At 40.9% G+C, this 22,575-nt stretch overlaps 3 protein-coding genes across 3 annotated transcripts; 1 reads left to right on the top strand and 2 right to left on the bottom strand.

The window, feature by feature from the left end:
• Nucleotides 1-1,927: 1,927 nt before the first annotated feature.
• On the bottom strand, nt 1,928-13,796 carry LOC111957066 (E3 ubiquitin-protein ligase TRIM63). The gene is made up of 9 exons (XM_023977788.2): nt 13,337-13,796; nt 12,776-12,951; nt 7,400-7,580; nt 6,974-7,069; nt 6,542-6,775; nt 6,223-6,245; nt 6,013-6,137; nt 5,385-5,773; nt 1,928-3,496 (listed from the first exon to the last, which is right to left on the bottom strand). The coding sequence occupies exons 1-9, from the start codon at nt 13,502-13,504 to the stop codon at nt 3,401-3,403; spliced, it is 1,488 nt and encodes a 495-aa protein (XP_023833556.1). The 5' UTR covers nt 13,505-13,796; the 3' UTR covers nt 1,928-3,400.
• On the top strand, nt 2,144-2,659 carry LOC111957068 (corticoliberin-1-like). Its single transcript, XM_070436637.1, has one exon. The coding sequence runs from the start codon at nt 2,144-2,146 to the stop codon at nt 2,657-2,659; it is 516 nt and encodes a 171-aa protein (XP_070292738.1).
• Nucleotides 13,797-14,317: 521 nt separating the features above from the next.
• On the bottom strand, nt 14,318-21,561 carry LOC111957067 (dnaJ homolog subfamily C member 5B). Its single transcript, XM_023977789.1, has 5 exons — nt 21,478-21,561; nt 19,541-19,664; nt 16,017-16,230; nt 15,688-15,859; nt 14,318-14,821 (listed from the first exon to the last, which is right to left on the bottom strand). The coding sequence occupies exons 2-5, from the start codon at nt 19,645-19,647 to the stop codon at nt 14,736-14,738; spliced, it is 579 nt and encodes a 192-aa protein (XP_023833557.1). The 5' UTR covers nt 19,648-19,664; nt 21,478-21,561; the 3' UTR covers nt 14,318-14,735.
• Between the last annotated feature and the right edge of the window lie 1,014 nt (nt 21,562-22,575).

Raw genomic sequence — 22,575 nt, forward strand, 5'->3', positions numbered from 1 at the left:
GTAATCTGTTCTGATATTTCAGGTTGTCCTGTGTGAAATGTTAATGATTCAATCCAAATAATTTCAGTTGGAAAAGGCCACAAGGGTCTGTATTCTATAAGTGCAAGCTACCCACCTCGCTTGCCAGCTTGGCAGGYTGGTAGGTGTACCTGGACCTTTGCCGTTGCATTGATCCCTGCCAAATCGAATCACCTGTTTTAAATATACTGAACAAAAATATCAAATCAAATCAAATGTATTTATATAGCCCTTCGTACATCAGCTGATATCTCAACGTGCTGTACAGAAACCCAGCCTAAAACCCCAAACAGCAAGCAATGCAGGTGTAGAAGCACGGTGGCTAGGAAAAACTCCCTAGAAAGGCCAAAACCTAATATAAACGCAACATGCAACAATTTTAACCATTTTAACCATTTTAACCATTTTACTGAGTTACAGTTCATATAAGGAAATCAGTCAATTGAAATAAGTTCATTGTGCCCTAATCATTGGATTTCACATGACTGGGCAGGGGCGCAGCCATGGGTGGGCCTGGGAGGGCATAGGACATTCCTGCAGTCAGCATGCCAATTGCACGCTCCCTCAACTTGAGACATCTATAGCATTGTTTTGTGTGACAAAACTGCACATTTTAGATTGGCCTTTTATTGTCCCCAGCACAAGGTTTGTGTAAGGATCATACTGTTTATCAGCTTCTTGATATGCCACACCTGTCAGGTGGATGGATTATCTTGGCAAAGGAGAAATGCTCACTAGCAGGGATGTAAACAAATTTGTGCACATAATTAAAGAGAAATTAGCTTTTTGTGCATATGGAACATTTTGGGATCTTTTATTTCTGCTCATGAAACATGTTGCATTTGTTCAGTATGTAATACTTTGCATCCACTTTGGNGATGGGGGGGTCGTGTCCCCCCCGTCCCCCCTGGGATTTCCGCCTATGGGTCTGTGTAAGGATCATGCTGTTTATCGGCTTCTTGATATGCCACACCTGTCAGGTGGATGGATTATTTTGGCAAAGGAGAAATGCTTACTAGCAGGGATGTAAACAAATTTGTGCACATAATTAAAGAGAAATGTGCTTTTTGTGCATATGGAACATTTTGGGATCTTTTATTTCTGCTCATGAAACATGTTGCATTTGTTCAGTATGTAATACTTTGCATCCACTTTGGAACAAACAGTATTGAGTCATTCAAAACGAATTCCTTGCTTTGTTATGGGTAAAAATCTGTATCAGAAAGATGGTGGTGGTGGTGATAATGGTGGTGGTGAAGATGATGATTGCATTTTACTATTAACCCTGTACCACTGTCCATATCATTCATTTTTTCATTCATTCAGGAGCAAGGCCACATCCATAGTTAGTTGAACAATGGCACTCTAGAAAACAACACATCCCAATTACTTTATGACTCATCTGATATTAACCCCATTGTGGGACCATTGTGGACTGAGGGATGCTCCCCATTCATATTCAGGTGTTGCCTTGACTTCTTTACATTAGCGCTTGCGCAGACCATCATGATTCATGTCAGAGCGCGATGATGGCCTCAGGTCTATGATATATAAGTCTTGTTTCGATGCTGTTTTGAAAACGCACTGTTGCAGGTTCATTGGAAGGCACAATTATTGTAGAAGAGATATCCTTTTCATAACAACTTCACAGAAACATCTTCTGTCACAGTTAAACTCAGGTATTTGACAACCACTTCATTTTTTTGTTTAATTTAAGGAAATAGTTGTGGTGTTGTGTGCAGATCATTTAATTATTGATGGAAATGTAGCCTATTTACCATAAAATGCAGTACTTAATACTTGTATACAGTATTAAATAATATTATTCGATGAGGTGGACATAGTTAACATAAAAGGGAATTGAAAAGTAATTAAATAACATATTATAGTTAAATAAGCAATTACAACATAAGCAACTGCTTTTATTGTTTTTCAATGCAAATAAAAYACATGTAAAATACAAAATCAGTCTTTGTGGCATATGAAAATACAAGTTTTTGTCAAAGGGACACTCCCAGCCTAGGCTACTTAACATGCATCTTCACTTTAATTAATTAAATTGTGATTATGCACATGATAAAAATGAGCCTACATTTAATTCTCAGATTCCTYCCAATCTCCTGAGATGAAGGTGAATGTCTTCGTTTTCGCCGTGGCTCTACTTGGTGCCTTCCAACCTCGCTATGAATGTAGAGCTATTGAAACCCCCCGGGCGGTCCATCCATCCCACAATCTACAGGCGGAGCTGCAACAGCAACTCCCTATTCTTCTGCGACTAGGAGAGGAGTACTTCATTCGGCTAGACAACTCCAATCAAAATTCGCTCCAGTCCTCCTCGCCGAACACAGCTCCTGGAGCTGCTGCGCCCTCAACAACGGTCAACAGGGCTTTACAACTTCAGCTCACGCAGCGCCTTCTACAAGGTAAAGTCGGTGACATCAATCGGTTTCTGAACAGCTACGCTAACCAGATGGGTGATTCCATGGAAATAGGAAAGAGGTCCGGGCCGGGCGAAGAGCCACCGATCTCTTTGGACCTGACGTTCCACCTGCTGAGGGAAGTTCTAGAAATGGCTCGAGCCGAGCAATTAGCACAGCAGGCAAATAGTAACCGAAAAATGATGGACATATTCGGGAAATGAAAGTGTTAGAAACACATTTGCCAAATAATTTGTTTACATCTTGCAAAGTGTACGGTACTATTCCATTTCTGTATTACTCTTTAATTGGTTAACGTTCGTTATTTTATTTATAATTTGTATTTATTTAAACGAGAGCTGTAAAATCGAGTTGTAATTCCCTGTATATTTATTACATTGTTTGATGAGAAGCAAACATAGCAAACATGCTGAAACTGAACAAATATCCTTTGTCTTAATTTATATTCAAGCATAACATGTTTTGTATATACTGTTAGTCACACATTCATCCTCTCTTTCTGAAATTCCCTCTCATTGTACAACTGGTTAAAGTTTGATAATAAAATACAATATGAGCAACCAATCACATTTGTTGTGCAAGAGAATGTCTAATATTTATATTTGTAATAAAAAAGTTGAAAAGTTACATTTATTGCTTGCTGTGTAGCCTAAATTGAGTGTATAAATTCATTCCGGCTGTTCTTCTGACTGGCGCGTAAATCTATTGCGCAAAGGTGTGCCAAATTACGCACAGTTTTCTCAAGTCAGAGATCAGCCCAATGACGTTTGTTTTCACAGTATGACGAATATACTGTAAGTGCTAGAGAGCATTTACAGATAAATTACAGTTATTCAACGGTAACAGAGTACTTATTTAAACCGTTCCTGCAGCAGGATGCTGACTCAATCAAAACAATGGAGTATTACAACAATTTCAGTATAGTCTTGAGGTAAGATGATAATCTACTTCTGGTTGTTCAGCCAAGAAAAGGAGAAGACGTGTTTGGATCCATCTTTGTCATCTGTGTTTTGCTGACTTGATCCCGTATCAGAGGACATCTGTGAAAAACAGAGCAAAACCATTAGATGTCCCTTGTGTCACTGAACTATTGCGAAGCTACTCAAATTATAAATAGTAAATTGTTCAGAATGGGGTTTCTAAATGGGATCAAATTACTCGCAMTGCATACTGAACAAGTAAAGTCTTATTTGGACAGAGTACATAGACATATTTCTGATATCTATAAAATGTCGGCATGTCCATGCAAATGAACTAAAACAAAGGAACAATTCTGACATTCTGAGTGGAAAATATTKTTTTTTTTCATAATCCAAAGCACTAATTTAACACAATTTTCATTAAGGAAATCAAATATTTTGTAGTCTAAAGAGCTACTATGAGATACGAAATACAAATTCGTATCTCAAATACGAATACAAATATATATTTATCTCACCACACAAATAGCCACCCACAACCACGCCCAYATGATTTCCTGTATCAATCAACATGATGTCCTGAATTACCATAATCATACCAATACAATAACCTCAGAGTACACAATAGCAGACAGCAATTTGACCTGATAAAAGAACATTGCACGGAATTGAAGCTTCTCATGTTTTCAATCTAAAGGTAACCTTTTAAGTGTTATAGATTGACTGCTTAAGTATTAGTGAGTGCCCAAATGAAGAAATAAACATATCCGACACAAACGCTCAATAATTGTAGACTTCATCAGTCTCCAAAACTGATGCAGTACAATAAACAAAGCCGCAACTGTGACATAGACAAATACTTCCTGTGAAGAAACAAAACAACCCAGCTTTATTTATTCAGGATTATTAGTGTTCTTGTATGCAACATGAGGTGATGATTTTAGGTTATGCAGACACACACACACACACACACACACACACACACACACACACACACACCACACACACACCACACACACCACACACACACACACACACACACACACACACACACACACACACACACACACACACAACAACACACACCAACACACACACACACACACACACCACACACACACACAGTTACAACACAAAGACCCTTTATGATAATCGCCTCTATCAAGCAGTAGGCCATCCGAGCCAATTCTTTCCCCCTGGAATGAATACAAACTGTTCCAGGGGCTTTTCACTTCTAATTAATTCGCACGTTGATATATGTTGGTGTGAACTATATGCTCATTCAAATTAGCACTCCACATGTAAATGAACTCAATGGTGATGACATGTAACAGAGTGGCTGATAATTATCCCAATGAAAACAGCAGCCTCCCCCTCCCTACATCACCCCTCACACGCAGTGCCCCGGCAACCAGAGAGCAGGCAGGTGTCTCATCATTAAAGCCTCCTGCTGAGGTGAAAGCCACTTCTGTAACACAGGCCAGGTTCCATGCAGGCTAACTCTAAACAAACAACTTTAAACAATGACTGGAATATTCTGATACAGACTGGTTATTGACTGGTTTCAACAACCATTTCTTCCTCGTACAGAGGGCAAGAGATTAAAGTCAAGCAATATTAATTTTAGATTTTCTTTAGCAGACACTCTTATCCAGAGCAATTAGGGTTAAGTGCTTTGCTCAAGGGCACATCGGCAGATTTGTTTACCTACTTGGCTMGGGGATTCAAACCAGTGACCTTTCGGTTACTGACCCAACGCTCTTAACCACTAGACTACCTGCCGCCCAATAACCATACGGTTAGTGAACTCAAATGTGACATCGACTGTCACTGCGCGAGGGGTTTACTTGAGAAATACACACTCTCTTTAAAGGCCCTTACAAGACGGCTGCTGGAATGGAGTTAGCCACGGCTCATGTATTGTTATTATTATATAATTTATTATGTTGAGACATTTACAGTAAATCTCCCGGCTAGGCTGTAGTTGTTTCACAAATGTTTCTCTCACCTGTGTCGGTGGCTCTGATGATGGGAAGTTGACCGGGGTTGTGTTTGGGAACTGGACTGGGGTTGTGGTTGAAGTTGGGAAGTGGACTGGGGTTGTGGCGCGGGCCTGTGCGCTGGCAGTTGGGGTTGGGTTTAAGGATGGGAATTGTACCAGGGTTGTTACATGGGCAGGGGCCTGTGGGGTGGCCAGTGTAGCGGTGTCGCCTAGGGTTTCAGTAGGTCTCTGAGGCAGGTGTGGGGGTGATGTCAGCTGCGGCTTTGGAGGGTTGGCCCCAACCGTTGCCGCCACTGCAGCAGTAGGAGACACCTCTGTACGGGTCACCCCTGTCACCCCACTCACTTCTACTTCCTCTTCTCCATCTTCAAACTCATCATCATCATCTTCATCATCTGAACAATAATTWGATTTCAAAACAAGATTTGTTTTTATTGTATAATTGGAAAGTGCTTCTACTGAGTTTTTATTTGATCTTGTTCTTGTTATTTACTGTATGTCATCAGTTAACACAGTCTCTATGGCACTGGAAGAAGTGATTTTGGTCACATTGTGAAAGAACATTGAAATGCCAAGGGAGGTGAAGAGAGTGTACCGGCGGTGGTGTACTCATAATACTCATTATACTCCCTACCTTTCACAAAGTCTATGGTGAGCAGTGCCCTCCTCTCCCGCTCAAAGTTGGCTGCGTAGTGATCCATGTTGTCATAGCCACGCTCCACTTTGTCCAGGTTGGAGATGTTAGTACCTGCAACGAGCCTGGTGGACAAAGAGAGATCAAAGGTACACTGTTCTACAGATCAGCCCTACAGACTAAAACTGGCAAACGTATATGTGTACTCACTTTTGTAGAAGAGGCTTTGCAGTCTGTGGGAGCAAAGATGAGAAAGGAATAATGTTCTCAGAAAGCTCTGATGCGAAACATTAGAATACATTGCACAACATGTTTTCTGGGAAGAAATCTCAGAAGACATCTCAGAAGACAACATGTTTGTAATAGCATGTTAACACTTTTTATTTAGACATGGTATATAACTTTATATAATATTGATATGTCACTGATGCAGAATTTCAGATGCCTATTTTATGTGGTAGTAATTTGTTATCTTTGTAGATAAAGGCCATTCTTGTCCCTTCTGGACAAAAAAAAAGTGTGTCATCACCTGCAGGAAAGTAGCCATCTCTGACTCCTCCATTGTCTGTATCCCTGTCTCCACGATCTTTGCCATGTTCTCCAGGTGCTCTCTATACTTCCTCATGAGGCCGTTTATATAGTCCAGTTTCTCCTGTTGCTCTGCGTTGATCTTCAGGGTCATGTCTCCTTTCCGCTCCTCCAGGACGGCATAAAGGTGATCGAAACTTTCACACACTTTGGATTTCTGCCTCCTGCCATTCTCCTGTTAGACAGCCATGATTGTACTGTAAGGTTAAACTGACAAATAACTAGGTCATATGGATATTGTCAGTAGCAAAAATGAGGGCGCATAAAAATTAAGCATACCATTTTTTACCATCAATATTGTTGAAGTTTTATTCAATGTGAAAATACTGTTATAGACGAAACATAAGAAAGGACAAAAGGTTGAAGGCTTTACCTCAACGGTCTTACAGGTCTCATCCAGTTGACTCATGATGCCTTGAATCCTGTCATTGTTCCCCACTAGCATGGCTATACAGTCAGTCAACTCAGTCTGGAACACACACACAGAGGAGGTTCATCATTATTTTACAAAGAAGGTCGTTGTATGTACAAACTATGATACTCTTCATTTTTTTTCTATCTAGAACCTAAAAGGGCTCTTCAGCTGTCCTCATAGCGGAACCATTTGAAGAACCCTTTTTGGTTCCAGGTAGAACTCTTTTGGGTTCCATGTAGAACTCTATATGTAAAGGGTTCTACATGGAACTCAAAAGGGTTCTACCTAGATTCTAAATAGAAAAAACAGTGCTAAGAGTGTATACCTGTAAAGCATCGTTATTAAAAAGGAGATAGACAGTACATGTAAAATAAATAAGTTAACCTTTTGCTTATTGAACACAGTGTTGAGTGGGGCCACATCACAGTCTTTGTGGGCTCCGAACACCTTGCAGAGAGAGCAGGTGGGCACGCCACACGTCACACAGTAGATGTTKATCTTCTCCTCCTCATGCTCCTCACACATGGGCTGGTCACACCTGGCAGGCTCAGGCTCAGGCTTGCTGCTGCAGATTGAACCAGAGGGCTACAGTACAGGTTACAGTCATACTTAGGGGATCCCGTTTAATACACTCTTAGAAAAAAAAGAGTTCTACCTGGAACCAAAAAGGATTCTACCCGGAACCAAAAAGGGTTCTCCTATGGGGACAGCCGGCRAACCCTTTTGGAACCCTTKTTTCTAAGACTGTAACACTACACATTTGGTAAAGACTTCCCTGTGACCTTTTTAAAAACTCAACAGCCCTGGTTTAACCGAGTTAACCGGGGTTTGTGAGCGAGGAAGCTATACTGTTAAACAAGCACAGTAACGTCCGTCACACTGGAAAGTCACAAAAACGATGTCTTTGAGACTCAAAGACTAAGTGTCTCTCTTTAAGSCATAATAATGTCACTTAAAAGTAAATAAAACAATGTAGTACAGACAGACTTTCTCCTCGTGGAATGTTGGCAAGTCAGAATAGCCATTACTTTGTCATTTATGTTTATTTGGCAACCAAGAGTATGTTAACATTTGGAATAACTGTTTTTAATAGCCCACTTGTGTTATGTAAACCATGGTTAATTGATTACCACACTGTTGGTACCCAGAGCTGTGCTTTTCACACCGATTCAAACAACGTGTCCATGTGAAAATTGTATTCATTTTGTCGCTGCAATATACTCAATAACATGACATTGATTACACAAAAATAGCAAGAGCAGATGACGTCTTTCCAGAGACTATCATTAATGTAGTTACAGTAAGTAAATTACATGTAGATACTGTAGATACATATTCTGTAGGGAATCTACAGTGTATATTTAGTGACAGAAGTTGTATTTTGAAAACATACACCACCGTTCAAAAGTTTGGGGTCACTTAGAAATGTCCTTGTTTTGAAAGAAAAGCAAAAAAAATTGTCCATTAAAATAACATCAAATTGATCAGAAATACAGTGTAGACATTGTTAATGTTGTAATTGACTATTGTAGCTGGAAACGGCAGATTTTTTATGGAATATYTACATATGCGTACAGAGGCCCATTATCAGCAACCATCMCTCCTGTGTTCCAATGGCACRTTGTGTTAGCTAATCCAAGTTTATAATTTTAAAAGGCTARTTGATCATTAGAAAACCCTTTTGCAATTATGTTAGCGCAGCTGAAAACTGTTGTCCTGATTAAAGAAGCAATACAACTGGCCTTCTTTAGACTAGTTGAGTATCTGGAGCATCAGCATTTGTGGGTTTGATTACAGGCTCAAAATGGACAGAAACAAAGACTCTTTCTYCTGAAACTCATCAGTCTATTCTTGTTCTGAGAAATGAAGGCTATTCCATGCAAGAAATTGCCAAGAAACGGAAGATCTCGTACAATGCTGTGTACTACTCCCTTCACAGAACAGTGTAAACTGGCYCTAACCAGAATAGAAAGAGGAGTAGGAGGCCCCGGTGCACAACTGAGCAAGAGGACAAGTACACTAGAGTGTCTAGTTTGAGAAACAGACGCCTCACAAGTCCTCAACTGGCGGCTTCATTGAATAGTATCTGCAAAACACCAGTCTCAAAGTCAACAGTGAAGAGGCGACTCCGGGATGCTGGCCTTCTAGGCAGAGTTCCTCTGTCCAGTGTCTGTGTTCTTTTGCCCATCTTAATCTTTTCTTTTTATTGCTAGTCGAGATATGGCTTTTCTTTGCAACTCTGCCTAGAAGGCCAGCATCCCGGAGTCGCCGCTTCGCTGTTGAGAGTGAGACTGGTGTTTTGCGGGTACTATTTTTTCTTGGCAATTTCTTGGCAATTTCTCACATGGAATAGCCTTATTTCTCAGAACAAGAATAGACTGACGAGTTTCAGAAGAAAGTTCTTTGTTTCTGGACATTTTGAGCCTGTTATCGAACCCACAAATGCTGATGCTCCAGATACTCAACTAGTCTAAAGAAGGCCAGTTTTATTGCTTCTTTAATCAGGACAACAGTTGTCAGCTGTGCTAACATAATTGCAAAAGGTCAACTATTTTTGTGAATACTTGTGTGTCTATCCCTCCTAAAAGCAGAAGATATACTATATTGACGTCTTGAAAATGTAGTACGGCTCAAAGTGCAATAAAAATAGGCCTCTCTTAACTGACTGCTGCCTCACTGGCCTACATTATAAAAATAGTTCAAACTAACAGGCTACTTGTCCAGCCACCATGAGTCAAACCTGATTTCACAATAGTGCTCTACAAAAAACAAATATACACTGCATGTACAAAACATTAGGAACACCTTCCTAATATTGAGTTGCATCCTCTTTTGCCCTCAGAACAGCTTCGATTTGTTGGGTGTGGACTCTACAAGGTGTGAAAGCGTTCCACAGGATGCTGGCCCATGTGGATTCCAATGCTTCCCACAGTTGTGTCAAGTTGGCTGGATGCCCTTTGGGTGGTAGACCCTTCTTGATACACCAGCAGTGTTGCAGTTCTTTTTGCAGATAGACTGTAGCTTCCATCAATGTAATTGTCTGCATCACTTCCAATCCCCAATCATTGTTTGCACATACATATACATACATACATACATACATACATACATACATACATACATACATACATACATACATACATACATACATACAATACATAACATACATACAACAACAATACATACGTATACATCTACATAGAGTTGAAGTCGGAAGTTTACATACAACTTAGCCAAATACATTTAAACTCAGTTTTTCACAATTCCTGCATTTAATCCTAGTAAAAATTCCCTGTTTTAGGTCAGTTAGGATCACCACTTTATTTTAAGAATGTGAAATGTCAGAATAATAGTAGAGAGAATTATTTATTTCGCTTTTTTCTTTCATCCATTCCAGTGGGTCAGAAGTTTACATATACTCATAGTATTTGGTAGCATTGCCTTTAAATTGTTTAACTTGGGTCAAACGTTTCGGGTAGCCTTCCACAAGCTTCCCACAATAAGTTGGGTGAATTTGTCCCATTCCTCCTGACAGAGCTGGTGTAACTGTCTCAGGTTCTAGGCCTCCTGGCTCACACACGCTTTTTCAGTTCTGCCCACCACTTTTCTATAGGATTGAGGTCAGGGCTTTGTGATGGCCACTCCAAAACCTTGATGTTGTTGTCCTTGAGCCTCAATCCCAGAACAACAGCAAAGGACCTTGTGAAGATGTTGGAGGAAACAGGTACAAAGTATCTATATCCATAGTAAAACGAGTCCTATATCGACATAACCTGAAAGGCCGCTCAGCAAGGAAGAAGCAACTGCTCCAAAACTGCCATATAAAAGCCAGACTACAGTTTGCAACTGCACATGGGGACAAAGATTGTACTTTTTGGAGAAATATCCTCTGGTCTGATGAAACAAAAATAGACTGTTTGGCCATAAGAACCATTCTTATGTTGGAGGAAAAGGGGGAGGCTTGCAAGCCGAAGAACACCATCCCAACTGTGAAGCACGGGGTGGCAGCATCATGTTTTGGGTGTGCTTAGCTGCAGCAGGGTCTGGTGCACTTCAAAAAATAGATGGCATCATGAGGTCAGAAAAATATGTGGATATATTGAAGAAACATCTCAAGACATCAGTCAGAAAGTTGAAGCTTGGTTGCAAATGAGTCTTCCAATGGACAATGAACCCCAAGCATACTTCCAAAGTTGTGGCAAAATGGCTTAAGGACAACAAAGTCAAATTATGGAGTGGCCATCACAAAGCCCTGACCTCTATCCTAAAGAAATTTTGTGGGCAGAACTGAAAAAGTGTGTGCAAACAAGGAGGCCTACAAACCTGACTCAGTTACACCAGCTCTGTCAGGAGGAATGGGACAAAATTCACTCAACTTATTGTGGGAAGCTTGTGGAAGGCTACCCGAAACGTTTGACCCAAGTTAAACAATTTAAAGGCAATGCTACCAAATACTGATTGAGTCTATGTAAACTTCTGACCCATTGGGAATGTGATGAAAGATATAAAAGCTGAAATAAATCATTMTCTTTACTATTATTCTGACATTTCACATTCTTAAAATKAAGTGGTGATCCTAACTGACCTAAAACAGGGAWTTTTTACTAGGATTAAATGTCAGGAATTGTGAAAAACTGAGTTTAAATGTTTTTGGCTAAGTTGTATRTAAACTTCCGACTTCAACTGTATATGGCACAGCTGTCAATWTTTTGGTCCTTAAATGAAACTGGTATGCTTTTTTATTTATCACAATTTTCTGTAACCAATTATGGTCWTTAATGCAGGGCCGACAGACAAGTTCCCTACTTTTTCCCCCTTCCACTTTCCTCTTCCATTTTTGCCCTAATGCTGCAATTAGTTAGTTGTAATTTTGGGTAGAGCAGACATTTCCATATGGTAGCTGCATGTGTGACTTAACTCCACCAGTCCTATTCATGATATCATTTACAAAATTGTTCCTTAAAAAAAAAAAAAGTTAATAAAAAATGTATGCTTTAAAAAAAATATATTAGTATTAGTTTAACCACAATATTTGTTGTATTATTTGTTCAGTTTTTTTCTGGTGGATTAAACTGAAATTGACCATTCTTGATACACAGGGGAAACTGTTGAGCGTGAAAACCCCAGCAGCGTTGCAGTTCTTGACGCAAACCGGTGTGCCTGTCACCTACTACCTACCAGGCACTTAAAACATTTGTCTTGCCCATTCACCCTCTGAATAGCATACATACACAATCCATGTCTCAATTGTCTCAAGGCTTAAAAAACTATTCTTTAACCCGTCTCCTCCCCTTCATCTACACTTATTGAAGTGGATTTTAACAAGTGACATCAATAAGGGATCACAGTTTTCACCTGGATTCAGCTATGTCATGGAAAGAGCAGGTGTTCTTAATGTTTTGTRCATTCTGTATATTCTCCTTTCATTTTCCATTTCCCATCAGTAGTATTCATATTCATTCTATATGTTGTTTTGGATAATATGTAGTCTTCTTGATGTCCAGATTTGTTGGTGTGGTGGTTTGCTGTATGTCTAATGGGCCAGACATACATGGGACTACTACTGAGTGCCTTTGACTAGATTGTCTGCCGCAATCATTTTAAATAGGCATGCAGTGTCTAACCTTGAGGACTGCTGTATATATCAATGATATTCTGCCTGTCTTAGGCCCATTGTTTTAGACCCATTGTTTTAGGCCCATTTTTTAGACCCATTTTTTAGACCCATTGTCTTCTCTTATGAGGCCTTTATTTCCTCACCTTGAGGACTCCTGTTCCTGTTTGTACATATCAATGATATTCTCCACCAGCAGGTTCCTCTGGAGGCCATAGACACCATGCCTGTCCAGGACCACCTCATGTCTGCAGGATGGGCAGCGGAAACGCCCCCCTGAAGTCACAGTGGTTCCTCTGGTCGATAGATAAGGGTTTGAGGCCTACACAGATCAGGACAGCAGTAATGGCGTTAGATAAAGCCGGTCATGGATTTTTTTTTAAATATAGGCCTAATGTTGTCTGATATAGGTTAGTAGTATTTGCATTGGTTACTGAACTTATGTGCTAGATGAATCGGGAAATGGCATGGGTCAAGAGGTATACATGTTGACAAAACASTTTTTGTTTATTTTCAACATTACCAAATAAGTGGTAATTAAACAGTGACAATTGAAGGATGAGCAATACCTTCACTACAATTTCAGAATGCTGTACATGTATATGAATGGTTTTTGACAGAGATAAACCTGTAACTTTACATAGCCCATCAAAAGACAGCAGTAAAGGTTAAAAGTGAATAGTTCAGCTGTATAATAACCAACCTACCTGGAAAATATCTTGAGCACATTTTCGACAAAGGTTGTGTTGACAAGGGAGAATGACCACCGGTTTGGTAAACATCTCCAAACAGATAGGGCAAATGAGCTGTTTCTCCAAGCTGTCCATGGTGCTGTTTTGCTTTGTGGAATGTGAATACCCCAGAGAGATACTCATTGCACAGTGGAAAAACAAAAACACTACTGRTCTTTAGGGATACCAACAAATGGTCCCCCAATGGTCCCCCAATCCCTAAAGAACTGACTTGGYAAATATCAAAGATGTCTACTCCTTTTGAACAATGCAGAGTCACTGGGCCTGCTCAGGCGCTCGTTGCGGTCCTCAAAGTTTCTTCTAACGGATCGCGTTGCTCCCTAGCTGGCAATCCACTGAGTGTCACAGGCTGTTTTTAGAAACCCCCACGTCAAGGGTTGTMATGCTTACTTGCCCATATATGAAAATGTCATGAGAAGGGTTAGGGAGTCCAGCTGTTACCACCTCTGAAACAGGAAGGGGTAGGCCCATACCTCCACTAAACAGAGTAGGCTGAAATAGCCGCTAGCCGCTGATCTTGCGTCAGTTTTGCATTTCCCCCTCTAATGGTTAAGGTTAGGATTGGGGGAGGGGGAAATKATCCTAGAGCTGTGTCTAGACTTCACCCCGGGTGGAGCCTTTCTAACAAACACAGGCAAGACTGTTGAATAGCGGTCTATAACTTCATTTTATGTTTAGAGTTGTCAATCTGAAAAAACTGCACTATAATGCAAGAATGCTTTTGTGGAAAACATGCAAGTTAGCCTACATCTACGAAATGATTGAAATCAATGTTAAAAGACTCCAGTCCACCTGCCAATGACAAACATGATCTATTGCGGAACACTGGTCGCCTAATTTTAAAAATAAATTAAGTAATTACACTACGCTGATACTGTAAGTAATACCGCAGTCCCACTGACTCAGAACCTTTCCTCAGGATGAAGACTTAAAACAAATATATACCACACTCATACCAAAATAATCAGATACCATTTCATGTTGACTGTATAGATAGATAAAATCATACATTTAATTTCGACCAAATACTTTAGTTGTGTTTTATACATACACGTAATCTTTCCACACTGAGCTGTCTGTAGTGTACTGTAGGTGACAAGTCAAACCAATGCACTCCAGAGTGTTTAGTTCAGTGAATGGAGATGGTGGATTGGTTTTSCAGGGGAACAATGACATCAACTACATCCAATGAAAACCCCAAAACTGAAATCAAGAAAAGTGAATAAAAAGAACCAAAAGCACTGATTTCCAGACAATGSAATTGGGTTTGAGTGTGGGAACAGCCATTGACATAGAAATAGGCTGTGTAGTGTTTATGTAGTCTAGTGCCGCTACTGTTTATAGACATCCAAGTTCAGGTGTAGCTTCGGTGYCCATCCCCAATCAACTGTGTCTTCTCACTGGAATTAGTTGGCTGGTGCACAACCGGAGTGTCCACATCTAGGATTAGACAACAGTGTGAATAACGACACAGAAAATCCCTACAATGTCAGATGATCAGCATAGATACATTTGTCCTTCTTMTTGTGGTATTTTCTCTCATTCTGTTCAGGGATACACTGATGTTAAACTTTGCTATTTAACGGTATGTTWAGTTTGTTTGTTGTTTGCAGAAGATGTAAAGGTATGTTTAGAAATGATTTGTTCATCTATTATTTTCCTAAGAGGTTATAGGAAATGGTTCTGACTGGCACAAGAAGGATGTATCGCATCAACACAAATCTAGCACATCTACTTGTTGTTGAAACCGCGGAGACATTTACACATTGTACATAATTGCTCCTTCACTTCACGAGTTGTCGAAAATAATTAGCTATTTATCTGGCTACACTGCTTCCCATACATTTTTGAACATGTCATAAACTAACATTCACAGTGAGAATTGTAATTTATAAACAGGGATTTTTTTCTCCATCAGCTTACCTAAGTGGATGTTATATGAATATTGTGCTGTTGAAATCGTAGCGGCAAGGGTAGCTGTGAGTTTCTTAAGTYTGGTCACACATTGTTGTGTATGTGGGCGGTAGTCATGAACTTTCACTTCCCTCCATGTTGGTGTAAAGTAAGCTCACCTTACCGTGTGGGCATTGGTCATCAGTTCCTTCTTGTGAAGTGTGTTAGTGGTGTGACGGGACCATCTGTCTACTGGTGCTTGCAAGCCGTACACTTTAACTATATGAGTTGTTGTTCCCTTTGCCTCTTGCCCTCCTCAAGTGTGAAATGCTTGTGTGTGTGAGCCTGTGTGTGCTTATGGGTGTATGTGTGTGTGTGTGTGTGTGTGTGCATGTGTGTGTGTGTTCCCTCACCAGTCTCCATGTCGTACTGGATCTCCTCCTCCAGGTCTTCAGGGGAGACAAAGCTGTCTGTTCCCTCTGCGGGGTGCATGGGCTTCAGCTTCCCACAGCAGCAGTTACAGCAGCAGCACAGGCAGCAGCAGCAGTAGCACCCCGTTATCACGCCACACAAGGCAAAGAGACCCTGACAGGAGAGAGATATACTATAGGTTAACACAACACAAAAACATGCACGCACTCACGCAGACAGACTCAAACACAAGCGCAGCAGCTCGCACCAATCTTTCCCCTCCATGCACAATAAAACAATCCAGGGATTCCATATGATTGTGAAAGCTCACCTTAGCCCACCAGGTAGACAGCATGAAGTAGGTGTTGACATTCTCCTCTCCAAACTGCTGGGCCACGTAAAGGCCAAGGGAGCCGTAGCTGTCATAGATGTTTCTCTTTGTGACGTCTGACAGAATGGAATTGGCGCTGTTGAGCTCCTTGAATTTCTCTGCCGTCTCTGGGTTGTCAGGGTTCTTGTCCGGGTGGTACCTCAGAGCTAATTTCCTGAAAGACATTCAAAAGTAAATCAATGAACACACAATAATATCAAAAATCAGGGTAGAAAATGGACAGCAGAACTTGGTGAACCTCTCGCTTGTGGTTTCAGAAACTGGATGAGAGATAATGTGCAAAGATAGAGGCTCTATGCCCGCTCTCTGGCTGGTATTTCATTGACATATCTAGACACACTTGTTTGTATAGGTTAGTTAATGTACCATTTGATCCACTGCCCCCATCTAGTGTCTGGCAGAAGACAACACAGAGGAGATGTGGTGTCTGATGAGGTGAGCGAACATGCTGTGAAAATGTATTTTTTTGTTTTATAAACTACTTCAGAGATAGTGATGTTCATAAAAATGGCTAATTCATTCAAGATATAGTTCAGAGAATATAAAACATGAATATCATTAGGGGTTATTCGTGTCTGCATTTATTAATGGCATGTCAGCAACCATTTCCAACAAAATAGGTCATAGGGGCATAACACATACACTCCCCTATGTATTTATTTGGACAGTGAAGATAACACTTTTAATTTGGCTCTATACTCCAGCATTTTTTATGAAGCGACATCACAGAATGTCAACTTTAATTTGAGGGTATGTTCGTACATATCGGTTTTACCGTTTAGAAATGAAAGAACTTTATGTATATAGACCCCAATTTGAAGTTGTCATAAGTATTTGGACAATTTCACTAACAGTGTACTACATTTAGTTAAAAGTGTAATATTTGGTTCCATATTCCTAGCACTGCAATGGAAAATGTGATTCATCCTGGTACAAGTGTCTACAGTATAACATAATTTCTTCCCAACATCTCATGTGGAATACAGTATATGATACATATACACTGAGTGTACAAAACATTAAGAACACCTTCCTAATATTCAGTTGCAACCCCCCTTTTGCCCTAAGAACAGCCTCAATTCGTTGGGGCATGGACTYTACAAGGTGTCGACAGCATTCCACAGGGAAGCTGGCCCATGTTGACTCCAATGATTCCCACAGTTGTGTCAAGTTGGCTGGATGTCCTTTGGGTGGTGGACCTTTCTTGATTCACACGGGAAACTGTTGAGCGTGAAAAACCCAGCAGCGTTGCAGTTATTGTCACAAACCGGTGCGCTTGGCACCTACTACCAAAATTTTTTCAATGGTGCTTACATCTTTCTGTCTATTCACATTCACACAATCCATGTCTATTGTCTCAGGGCTTAAAAACCCTTCTTTAATCTGTCTCCTCCTCCTAATCTACATTGATTGAAGAGGATTTAACAAGYGACATCAATAAGGGATCATAGATTTCACCTGGATTCACCTGGTCAGTCTGTCATGGAAAGAACAGGTGTTCTTAATACTCAGTGTAGATGTGATAGTTTATTGGGTACACCCTAGGTTGGACCCCCTTTTGCCTCCAGAACAACCAGAATTCTTTGTGGGATGGAAAAGTTGCTCAATTGGTATCAAGGGACCTAACGTGTGCCAGGAATACATGAACCACACCATTACATCACCGCCACCAGCCTGTACCGTTGACACCAGGCAGGATGGGGCCATGGACTTATGCAACTTACACCAAATCCTGACTCTGCCATCAGCTTGACGCAACAGGAAATGAGATTCGTCGGACTAGGCAATGTTTTTCCACTYCTCAGTTGTCCAGTGTTGGTGATCGAGTGCCCACTGGAGCTGCTTCTTTTTGTTTTTATCTGATAGGAGTGGATCCTAGTGTGTTCGTCTGCTGCAGTAGCCCATCTTCGACAAGGACCGACGAGTTGTGCGCTTCGAGATGCCGTTCTGCACACCACTGTTATTTGCCTGTTTGTGGCCTGCTTGTTATCTTGCACGATTCTTGCCATTCTTCTTCGATCTCTCATCACCAAGCTGTACTCGCCCAACAGGACTGCCGCTGACTGGATGTTTTTTGTTTGTCTCACCATTCTCTGTAAACSCTAGACACTGTCGTGCGAGAAAAGCCCAGGAGGCCGGACGTTTCTGAGATAATGRAAGCAGCACGCCTGGCACCGATGATCATACCACGCTCAAAGTCGCTTAGGTCACTCRTTTTGACCATTTTAACGTTCAATCTTACAGAAACTGAATGCTTGTCTGCCTGTTTTGCATAGCAAGCCACAGCCATGTGACTCACTGTCTGTAGAAGCTAACCATTTTCGTGAACAGGGTGGTGTACCTAATACACTGGCCACTGAGTGTCGATGTCATAGTGATAGATTTAGATGTGATAGATATGATAGTGAAAGATAGTGATATGATAGTGATAGACATAGATGTGATAGATAGTGATTGTGGACTACAGGAAAAGGAGGGCCGAACGCGCCCCCATTCACATCGACGGGGCTGTAGTGGACCGGGTCGAGAGTTTCAAGTTTCTTGGCGTCCACATCACCAACAAACTATCATGGTCCAAACACACCAAGACAGTCGTGAAGAGGGCACAACAACACCTTTTCCCCCTCAGKWGACTGAAAAGATTTGGCATGGGTCCCCAGATCCTCAAAAAGTTCTACAGCTGCACCATCGAGAGCATCCTGACTGGTTGCATCACCACCTGGTATGGCAACTGCTCGGCATCCGACCAGAAGGCGCTACACAGGGTAGTGAGTACGGCCCAGTACATCGCTGGGGCCAAGCTTCCTGCCATCCAGKACCTGTAAACTAGGCAGTGTCAGAGGAAGGCTCATAAAATTGTCAAAGACTACAGCCACCCTAGTCATAGACTGTTCTCTCTGCTACCGCACAGCAAGTGGTACCGGAGCGCCAAGTCTAGGTCCAAAAGGCTCCTTAACAGCTTCTACCCCCAAGCCATAAGACCGCTGAACAATTAATCAAATGGCCACCCGGACTATTTAATTACCCTAACCCCCATAGTCACTTTACCCCTACCTACATGTACAAATTACCYCGACTAACCTGTAACCCCGCACATTGACTCGGTACCGGTACCCTCTGTATATAGCCTCGTTATTGTTATTTTATTGTTACTTTTAATTTGATTCTTTACCTTTGTTTATTTAGTAAATATTTTCTTGACTCTATTTCTTGAACTGCATTGTTGGTTAAAGGCTTGTAAGTAAGCATTTMATTTTAAGGTCGACACCTGTTGTATTCGACGCATGTGACAAATGTTATTTTATTTTCTTCTTAATGCTTTGTACAGTCAGTGTAGATGTGATATATATAGATAGATAGATAGATAGATAGATAGATAGATAGATAGATAGATAGATAGATAGATAGATTGATTGATTGATTGATCATTGTGAACTGCTGGTGCCTTTGTTGTCAATTCCCACCTGTAGGACTTCTTGATGTCATCATGGTTACAGCCTTTCTCTAGCCCCAGAACTTGATACAGAGACTCCCCTGAGGTGGACAGAGAGCGCTGCCTTGGTTCAGACATCCTACAACCATTACCTGCTGGAGAAAGAGGGTCAATTAGATTCAAACCAATACAACTATTTAAAAAATACACTCAGTCAAACCATGGAACTCATATTTGACAGCAAAGAAATGCACAATCAAGAAATTATCATCCAAAGGCACAAAATAGATACCTGGCTTCCTTGTTCTAATATTATGCTGCAGTAGCCATCTTATTTCGTTACAGTATTAAAGTCCTCAGTTAAAGTCCTCTGTCTACCTGGTGAGGTGTATGGTAATGATGGAGTTGCAGTGGACTGCTAGCTACTGTTTGTCAGACTAAACCTGAKACGCGGTGAAATAAAACATTCAGAAACTAGAGGGCTTGAGTTTCACAGGCCACCAATGGGCCTGCTATACACTCCTGTGTAGCCTTGATCAGGTTTCAGCCAACACAGTCTGCTGCTTGAATTGTGTGACAATGTAGGCATGACAACTCCTGGGTAGGGGTCTGAGAGAACAGAGGGCAAGATGCTGGAGAGGGCTCTTCTTTAGAATCACTATGACTAGGGACTGGGGGTCGAGAATCAATATGGAGAGATGACTTCATAGTTTCTGTATCTGGTTGRTAAAACAAGAGGTTTATGTTGACATGAAGTTCACATGACAGGTTTACTTTTCAAGTTATCATCTCAAGTTGAACAGGTGTTTTGACCACCCAAAGATCACACCATCAAGTGATTATGTGTACAATGGTTATTTATGATGTAGTGAACAAATTTGTAACTCTTATTGAGGAAAAATATTGTGATTTCTGTTCAAAATGAAAATATTTTAAGGTAGGGCCTACATTCACAATATCATAGGAAATAGTGCCACATACAGTAGTTCATGGAAATGGGTAGGGGAGGATAGTTGTGAATACAACTTTTTTCCAGTTTGCAAAGGTTTGTTGTAGCTTACTGTCACTGTTTTATGTAATAGCATATTTTCATCGCAGGGTGGTGACAAACTCACAGGAATGTTTTGTGTATTGTTACAGTACTGCAGTCTGGAGGCACTGAAGAACTTGGATTTTTTAAAATTGTAATGCCATAACGTTGTACATATAATGCAATGCCAGTTACATCTTAACAGCTTCTACCCCAAAACCATAAGACTGCTGAACAATTACTCAAATAGCTACCCAGACTATTTGCATTGACGCTGCTGCTACTCTCTGTTTATTATCTATGCATAGTCACTTTACCCCTCCCTACATGTACATATTACCTTAATTACCTGGACTAACCTGTAACCCCACACATTGACTCAGTCCTGGTACCCCAGTTGTTGTTATTGTTGTTTTATTGTGTAACTTATTTACTTTAGTTTATTTTGTACTTTTTTTTCTTAACTCTTATTTTTCTTAAAACTGCATTGTTTTTAAGGGCTTGTAAGTAAGCATTTMACGGTATTCTGCGCATGTGACAAATAAGATGTGTTTTGATTTGATTTGACATATAAAGTATCAGATTTGATGAGAACACATATGGCTGATAAAGTGAACATATGGCAGGAGGAGTGAATAGTTAGTCCTTCCTGTTTTATGAACTGTCCTCTGACAGTTTGGGAGAAAAAAAAACCCTGTCATTGATTCTGATTAGAGGTCACCTCTGCTAATCTCTGAGACATAATTGTTATTTGGACTCCTCCCTGTGGGATGACATGTGATGGTGGTGACTGAGCATTCAGTACAGACACAAACAGACAGACAGACAGACAGACAGACAGACAGACAGACAGACAGACAGACAGACAGACAGACAGACAGAAACAAACAAACACACGAGTGTGGGCCTCCTGGGAAACACCCAGATGGAAGACTCACCTGTGCTGTATTAGTCGCTTCCTGGCTGGCTCCTCAAGGGTCCCGCTGACGAAAAGCATGTCTACGCTGGGACTAGTCTGTGGTGAAAACACTGTGTTGGGGAAGTCATTAATTGAAATGAATACCCTTTTACTTGGCCGTTGGAATAATAGGTGTAGTAAAGCTTCAGTTACAATCATAGAGAACATGAAATGATGTAGAAAAGTGTATTAGTGTAAACACATCTTACATCCATTTAAAGAATCCTTAAAAATGTGCAACAACATTTTGCTTGTGAAATGGAGTACCTACAAGGTTGGTGTTATTTTTCTCTTTGATTCCTCTATCTGTCTTGATACAAGCTAGCTGCCATAAGGTCTGTACTGTATGTGGTGAGTTCATGTTGCAGCATCAGCACTGTACCTTAGTTTAGCTGCAGATGTAAATCCTTKCCCCATAGCTTGCCTTTGCTGGCCTGGAGCTCCCATGCATGACTAGCACAACGTTACTTTACCAAATAACACCTCCCCTGTCCTATCATGAGCTCATGGTTTGATGAGGCTTTTTCTCTCTCTCGAAGTCCAGGGGTCAGAAGTAGTACACTATATAGGAGATAGGGTGCCATTTAGGAAGGGGACAACGTTTTTAATGTTCTGTCAGGCATGTWTCCTGTGTTAAGGGCTTCAGTCAAATTACTCTCTGCAAATGACATATTTGTTTAAAGGGCCAWTCTGCAGTTGCCACATCCATGTCTGGATTTATGAATTTATTATATATACTCATAGATTTTTTTGTTTATTTATTTAACCTTTATTTATCTAGGCAAGTCAGTTAAGGACACATTCTGATTTACAATGACGGCCTACCCCGGCCAAACCCGGACGATGCTGGGCCAATTGTGCCCTATGGGWCTCTCAATCAAGGCCGGTTGTGATACAGCCTGGAATCTAACCAGGGTCTGCAGTGACACCTCTAGCACTGAGATGCAGTGCCATAGACCGCTGCGCCACTCGGGAATCTTGAAAAATATAACTTATACATGACTCATGAGCTTAGTTCAACTGTCGTACCCCAKCAGAACCCTAAATATAAGCTTGTTTTACTCCAATGTTTGTAAAC

The sequence above is a fragment of the Salvelinus sp. IW2-2015 genome, linkage group LG32, assembly GCF_002910315.2.
Source record: "Salvelinus sp. IW2-2015 linkage group LG32, ASM291031v2, whole genome shotgun sequence".
NCBI classification, from domain to species: Eukaryota; Metazoa; Chordata; class Actinopteri; order Salmoniformes; family Salmonidae; genus Salvelinus; species Salvelinus sp. IW2-2015.

Coding starts and splice junctions, on each gene's coding strand:
- LOC111957068 (XM_070436637.1), top strand. CDS start 2,144: ATGAAGGTGAATGTCTTCGTTTTCGCCGTGGCTCTACTTGGTGCCTTC.